At 41.0% G+C, this 8,035-nt stretch overlaps 1 protein-coding gene across 1 annotated transcript in view; it reads left to right on the forward strand.

The window, feature by feature from the left end:
- The window catches only part of LOC147629899 (uncharacterized), a 37,173-nt gene extending 33,146 nt beyond the window's left edge, over positions 1–4,027 (forward strand). The window contains exon 4 of the mRNA XM_086811411.1: positions 3,709–4,027. Within this exon, the coding sequence (XP_086667537.1) occupies positions 3,709–3,787 (79 nt within the window). The 3' untranslated portion in view covers positions 3,788–4,027. The remainder of the gene's footprint in view (positions 1–3,708) is intronic.
- Positions 4,028–8,035: the final 4,008 nt, after the last annotated feature.

Below are 8,035 nucleotides of genomic sequence, written 5' to 3' on the forward strand. Positions count from 1 at the left end.
TTGTTGACTGGAACTGATCAGGTACGGAACACTGAATGATGCAGGTCGCCTGTACTGACAGCTGTACGGCTGTCTGCGCAGGTGAGTACAGAAGCGCTTTCTGTGTACGGAGCAGGCACAGGTGTACGGAACAGTACTGTCCTGCGCAGGTGTGTACAGAGGCGCTGTCTGTGTACGGAGCAGGCACAGTAGCTGCTGTCGGCGAACTCGTACGGAAGGCTGCAGTGTACGGGCTGTTGCAGGCGAAGCTGTACGGTCAGTGCTGTACGGAAGGTGGTGATGAATAGTACGGGCAGGGCAAGGGCTGGCCAACCTGGAGGCTCTGATACCAAATGAAGGCTTTCAGCTGTTAGGTTTAGGGTTTGGAGGTGCTGCAAATACAAACGTGGAGAAGCAGAGAGAGAGAACACGACTCTTGTTGTGTATTCAGTTGCCTAAAAGATGTGTTCACATGTCCGGCCATAAAATGTGCCGGGTGGACCAAAACACTTATAAACTGTTTACAAGTGAAACTAAGCTAAACTGGGGGGAAAAACCTCCACTAACTGAAGTAAAAAGTGCCCCAGTAATCTACTGATGATCACTAGCACTCCTCTGGGTGCATACACAGCATAAAACCCAACACATAAAAACAACTAGAATGCCCAATCATAGTCTACCGCATTGAGGAAAACTTGGCCATTTGGAGCACATGGCAATGACAAGTGCCACCCTCTTGTGGTGGGAAGACCACCTCAAGCACCCTCTGCTACTTGTTGGGATGATTGTCGCAATCATAAAGGAGTTCGCTCCCATGGATTATCAGTGAGATTTGAAGCTTATCACATAAACATGGGGAATTGATAATCAATTATCTTACCCGATTTCGAAAGTTCCTACTCATGCTCTTGAGGACTGTCAGACAATTGAAGTAGGTTGAGTGCTTCACGATCTCTCGAACGTGTAGTACATATAGCTACTACCCTCAAGATGCAGTAGCGACAACACCAAAATCATCTACCCCCACTCTCGCTCCCACTAGTACACAGTTGATCTTCACTTGACCCGATCTAGGAGGATCTCAATAGTCCTTGCTTGACATAATACAGTGATGTGCCAAGGGATGATTCATGGACATCCAGTGTGAATACTCTTTGATGAAGGAGCATAAGAGGACATCATCCAAGATTGTTGGTGAGCCATGATGGACACCAGTGGCGTAGTCCTAGCCACCACCATGAGGAGCGAACACAAGAAGTCGAACAAGTTTCAAGTTTCTGAGACCTTGGAGGATGCCCCGCTGGCTTTTGGGGATTTTTCTTGATGTCAGTCATTCACAATAGCGCCTACGTGAATATTATTCTAGGCCACCCATGGTTGTATGATCATGTGGGTGTGGTCCACCACAAGGAGCACAAATTGACTTTCCAAATACTTTCAACCGACCCTAAGAGGTTATTGGGGAATACTTGCCATCTCACACAAGCCGTGTTGCAGATGTATCCACCCTTCAAATACCACGGGCAATGCAAGGATTTGTCGGCAAATAGGCACAATGCATTCAAGACGAGCATGGTAATTTGTTCAATACCGATTTGCCCGAGGAGATACCTCTGCCCCGGCCCAAGGATCACCGTATTGATACCGGATGAGCCATCCTGAGCGGACAAATCTCAAGCAGCAGTTGGAATTGGTATGTCATGTGCACCTTGCACTGGGGTACACAGTGACACACTAGCATCATCATCAATGCAGCATTTGTACAGTAGTAGTACCTTTTTTAGGAACATTTTTCATACGCCATGACCCCATTGTGATCGCTCACTCCAGGGACAGTCAAGCACGAGCTACATACGTCAGTCTCTGAGCCATAGAGGACAGTCTAGAGTCAGTCCTCTTAACCCACTTGGAGAGCCCCATCAGATAAGTGCATGTAGCAATCAACCAAACTTGTTGCCGAAGTCTGAGGCTGAATTGCACATGCTGGCTAATCCGTGTATATTAGGTTAAATGAAGAAAAGCTCCACCTGCAAGGATGAGGAGTGAGGGATGATGTGGGCTGTTTATAGGTGCTGAATAAATTTAGAGGACAAACCGATTTTTGAAGTTGGTGTTTTTCTTAGTTTTCACCTATTAAAAGGTCCCCTTGGGCTAATCTGTGTGCGATGGAATCCAAATCTACTCCAAGCAAAGCACCAAATCAAGGAGCATGGATTTGAGCTCAAGCATGTACATGTGTGTGCACACACACACACACACACACACACACTATTATGAGACCCAGACACACCCTTAATGAGCATCTTTCTGTCACATAATATAATGATACATAAACCAACCATCCCTCTGCCGTGGAGCCTTCTGGTCGTGCTCTTTGGAGCACAAATCCTTTGATAACTTTCATAAAGTGTTCAAGAAGTATATCCATGGGCTACTCACGACACAGATCCTAGTGAGGGTAATTTCATCCACTGGCTCGTTCATAGATCCTAGTACAAGGAAAATGACTGAGAGGAAGACGTTACTGCTCAGCCACAAACGCACTGCTGAATATCCCTGGCCTGAACTCACACTGTAGAGAAGATGCTCTGTAGAAGTTCAATGCTGATATTTGCAGATTAAAATGACTAACACCAGGGCCACATATATATATGGTACACTGTTGCTGGTTGGCCTGTAGAACCACTGCCGGCCTGCTGCCCGACTTGCCACGTGTCAGGCGGCCTGCCACGTGTCTTGTACCAGGGAAGTGTACTCAGAAAAAATCACAGGGTACATCACAGCCATGGAAGAGGGAAAAGTGCATGCTTGCAAGAGAGAATCGGGCAGGAGAACGTTGTCTTCAGCAAGTCGGAAGCATTGTGAACAGGCTGCATCTACATACTTGTAGTCACATCCTCAGCAAAGGACACTGCTGGCAGGCAGCAGGGGGTTCTTGTGGGTCATAACATTCTGCAGAGGAGACTCCGTTCTGTGATAAGATTATTCAAGATTGACATTCATAGAGCCTTGAGAGTCCGTGTGTGTTGAGACCGAGAGGCAAAACTGAGCTCCCACCAGCACTCAGCCTTTCATGTAGTTCCCCATGTTTCTCCTCTTTGCACTGTAAAGGTGTTGAGTTCTGAGGCGAACAACTGTTCGGTCACCCACTGTATACGATTTTTAGTGTTCAGGGATTGGTCCATTCCATCATCTTCTTTTTCCTCGGTTTGGGCCAAGATCCTCTTGGCTTCTTGTTTTGCTCGGTTTACTTCTGCCAAGGTTCTGTTTCTCTTGCGCCTTTGCGACCTAAAAAGTCGGCGGCTCAACCTTCTCCGGAGATTGGGGTCTCTCGTGTCTTACCAAGGATAGTGACTTTCTCTGTTCGTTGGTGCTGCCTCTCTGCCCGGAGCTTTACCTGGCTAACCTTTGCGCCCCCACCCCCCCTCGAAGGTGATGTGAATGCCCCTGCTCAATGGTAGGTGAGATGCCTCTGGTAGGAGTGCCAACAGGTGGGATTCGAACCTGGGATCCCCTGTTTCCAGTTCGGACCCCCCAACGTTGGGCTACTACATTGGCTTGCCCAGGTTTATTTATTCAGATGGACCTCAAATTTTGAGTTCTGCTTTTTCTGCTCTAGGCAGTGATATGACTGAAAAGTTTTCTGCTTCTTTGCTTCTGAGCACATTGCCTATGATTGTGTGCGCTGTGTGTTGAAATATTTGGAGTGCTGTGTGTATCTTTATACAGGTTGTTGTATCGCATGTGCAAATATTACCGGGAGATACAAAAGCTTGAAGATGATGTGAAGCGTTGGAAAACAGATTAAGGACTTAGTTGCACTTTTTTTTCCAGGTGTTTTATAGTTTTGGTAATTGCATCATGTAATGCATTCAAGTGTTATAAATGTTTTAGTAATATCTGGACTGTTACCAACTGCATATGACATTAAGCATTGGATTTTCTTGTTTACAAAAGAATTTTCTGGCCTTGAAAGAGCTGTCAGAACACAAGCACTTGATCTGATTAGGGGCATGAATGCTAGTTATCTTATTGAGTTGCTTACGTATTACCTTCTCTTTTAACTGATTTTTGATTTGAAGTCTATTCTCTAAATGTTGCAGTAGTTTGTATCCCAATTATACACTATTGTAAAGCTGGTGTATCATTCTTATGTATGGCTCCTAAATTTTTTGCCAAAGTTTCAAACTTAAAACACGAGAAAATACCTCTATAAGGGGCTTGCTTTTTGCTGGAGAGAGAGAGAGAGAGTTGACATGAAGGAGAAAGAAAGAGGCAAGGAGAAGATGCCAAATTCTAAAAGAATCTTCATGACTTTTTCTAGTAAATGTTTAGCTTTAAATTTCAATTCATTCTACTTATAATATTGCTTTTGGGTTTGTCGAGTAACCTCTGATATTAAAGTTTGTTTGGAAAAATCATTTAGTAATTGGAAGGTCATATCAGATTTTTAAAAATACTTCCATCTCTCTCTCTCTCTCTCTCTCTTTCTCTCTCTCTCTCTCTCTCATCACAAGCAATGGATTTCTCCCATCAGTCCTAGCAAGCAGGTCTGCATTAGTCTATAGTCGGTTAGCTTTAGCATTATCCCTTGTTTATGCTCAAAACATCTACATTGTTATTAAGGAAAAAAAGGTCTTACTTGTGAGTGTCTACAATTGTTCCCATAGAGGGGAAAGAGAATAAAAAGATTAGCCTAGTGATGACGAAAGAGAACTTGATCAATTGTTATAAGATTTCCATTGACATAATGCCATCTCATATAATGAAAGGCTAAAATAGAATTCTAAGAGCCAATCATACATTTACATACAATGACTTTCGTTGGATTTTGCAAGTAATCCCCTTTAATTCTTTCACATCTCAGTTTTGATCTAAGAAATCCGAACATTTCTTTGATTTATAGATAAACATTGACAATGTTTTTTCGACCTCGTCATAAATAAGATAATAAAAACATGCAATGGCATAAAGACAACTACTTTCACATAGAAATTTGTTACATTTGGTCTCATACATCTTTGCAGATCTTAGTATATCTTTGGCCATTCTGGACTTTCAAATGAAGGCAGTGATAATGCTTTCAAATATCCATAACACACAACATTATGATATATTGTGTAAAATTTGTCATAAAAGAAAACACTCCTCTGTGCCAAAGACTTGCTTGAGCTTTCTTTGTATAGTTGCTCACCGAATAAAATAGAAGCATGAAACGCATCAAAGATTCCCACTATACTATCTATAGACTGTGAGTTAGTTTATCACGTTTGAAGGATATATATCTATACAGAGAAATACGAGACAAGTGTAAGTGTAAAAAATGAAACACTTTACATATAATGTAAAATCTTTCCAAAAAAAACACACTTATAGTTTGGTCTATGGAGTGGCATGCCATAGGCAAACAGTGTAAACGTAGTTTTGAGTGTATGTAGGTAAGCTATATAAGGACTTCCTTAATGTTTCTACTTGTGTCAGATAGCTTGAAATCTTTAACTGTGCCTTTGTAAGTATCGATGAACTCATTCGTTGCATTTTTCCTCTTTCTTGTCTGTAGCAAAACCCAACTGCCATAGAGATGGTGATAGGAATCCACCTTTGATTATCTATATCAAAGTTGCATACTGTAATAGCTCTAACAAAGGAGTAGGGGCTTCTAGCACGTGAGGTTGCCATTGAAGCAAACACAAGCACAAACACAGACGAAACAAGAGATAACCTTCAAAACACAAGAAGATGGAAGAAGAGAGAACTTCAAAAATGTGCGAAGTTCTTAGAGGGAAATCCATTCATTAAATGAGTTGGGAAATTCGAAGAATTTTTAGAGGGAAAAATATCTTTATTAAATGAGCTGATAACACTCTAGTTTTCATGTACATTAATGAACTGTCAATATAAAGTATGATCTAAGTATTTTGCAAATGCGATTCGTTTTTTACTATTAATAATTTTGCAAATGCGATTCGTTTTTCTCTATTAATAATATATTTATATAAAGAACATCTGAAAAAAATCTAATTATCAAAGTTCCGGTAGGGAGGCTCTCTTGCTATTTTGGTCCAGAACCTTTCTCTCTCTCTAGAAGAAAAAGCCTCTAAATTGAGTCCAATTCTTCCCTAATGGGCTTATAGCTTTTTGGATGGATACTTAGGCTATAATCAAATTTTGATCGCACCTGAGGAAAACATCCTTTGTCAGTGAGCATGGAGTATATGTCATTTGGTCTAACGAACGTACCAGCCACGTTCCAAAGACTTATAATGAATATTGCTTTTAAGAACTTTAAGAAAGTTTCTCGAAGCTTTCTTGGATGATTTGTGCATTCATTCGTCTTGGAAAGAGCACTTAGTATGTCTAAAAAGGTGTTTGAAAGGTGTCACTTTTATCACATATTCTTAAACCTTTAAGAACTTTAAGAAAGTTTCTCAAAGCTTTCTTGGATGATTTGTGCATTCATTCGTCTTGGAAAGAGCACTTAGTATGTCTAAAAAGGTGTTTGAAAGGTGTCACTTTTATCGCATATTCTTAAACCTTTACAAATGCCAGTTTTGGGTAAAACACGGAGTTATTCTTGGGTTTTTAGTGTCAAAAAATGGGATTTCCACTGATGAGAGCAAAATCAAGGTTATCTTGGAATTACCCCCACACCAACAAACTACAAGGGAGTCTAGAGATTCATGGGCCATGTTGGCTACTACCGTTAGTTTATTATTTTCTATGCAAAAATAGCTTGTCCTTTGTACAAGCTATTGATTGTATTTATATGAAATGAGGAGTGTCAACAAACTTATGATGCGTTGAAGAAGCAGGACTTAACCAGTGCTGCTCCAATCTTGTGAACACCTAACTGGGATCTCATCTTTCATGTACACATTAATGTCTCTAATTTCACAATTGGATGTGTCCTAGCACACAGCCACACAGGGGAGCACAAATTGGACTATCCTATAAGTTTTGCAAGTCGGTAACCAGATGAAGCCGAAATCAATTACACCACCACTGAGCGTGAAGGGTTAGTAATAATGATTTATACTATAAAGAAATTTTGGCATTACCTTCTTGCTAATAAATTTGTTTTCTATGTTGACCACCATCAACAAGCCTTGTTGTATCTGATAAACAAACTATGCTCCACCACGGGAAGAATCACAAGGTGCTTGTTAATTCTTCTTGAGTTTAATTTTACAGTGGTTGTGAGGTGTGGCCAGAAATATGTCATGGCAGATCATCTATCTCGCATACCTAATGGTGAAGCACCAATTGCGGTTGATGATGAGTTACCGGCTGCTACACTATTCAAGGTTGAGGTTTTTCTAGAATGGAGTGAGAGAATCACTAACTGTTTAGCTAATGATTTTCCAAGAAGGAAAGGAAATGAGGAAAGATATAGCAAGAAAGTTGCTAAAAGAGAGTGTACCTTACAAACTTATTCCTGGAACACTTTGTAGATGAGGTAAGGATGACATATTAAGATGTTGCCACCAGGGAGGATGAATACGTATACATCATCAAACAAGCACACCAAGGGTGGGTAGCTGGTGGACACTTTGCAATCGATGTTACAGTAAGAAAAGTAATCCGATTGGAGTATTGGTGGCCCACGCTCTTCAAAGATTATGCACTATTTGTCAAAGGATGTGATTAGTGTCAACATTGTGCAAAGTCACAGAAGAAGGACATGATGCCACTACATCCTGTTAGAGTCAACCAATCTTTTTAAAAATGGGACTTAGATTTCATTGGCCCTATTAGTCCTACTACACGTGGCATACAAGCACGCTTCATCATTGTTGCCACAAATTATATAACCAAATGGGCTGAAGCAAGAGCTTTACGAAAAGAAGATGCCATGGTGACTGCTAAGTTTCTCTATGAGAACATCATTATCCGATTTGGATGTCCATTTGAGCTAATGAGTGATCAAGGTAAGCATTTCATCAATGATGTTATAAAAAATGTCACTAACACATTTATGATCGCTCACCGTAAGGCAATGCCATATTACCCATAGGCAAATGGCTAAGTAGAGAGCACTAACAAGGTTCTTATTTTG

This window comes from Cibotium barometz, chromosome 17, assembly GCF_041138505.1.
Source record: "Cibotium barometz isolate CiBa-2024 chromosome 17, ASM4113850v1, whole genome shotgun sequence".
Taxonomy (NCBI): Eukaryota; Viridiplantae; Streptophyta; class Polypodiopsida; order Cyatheales; family Cibotiaceae; genus Cibotium; species Cibotium barometz.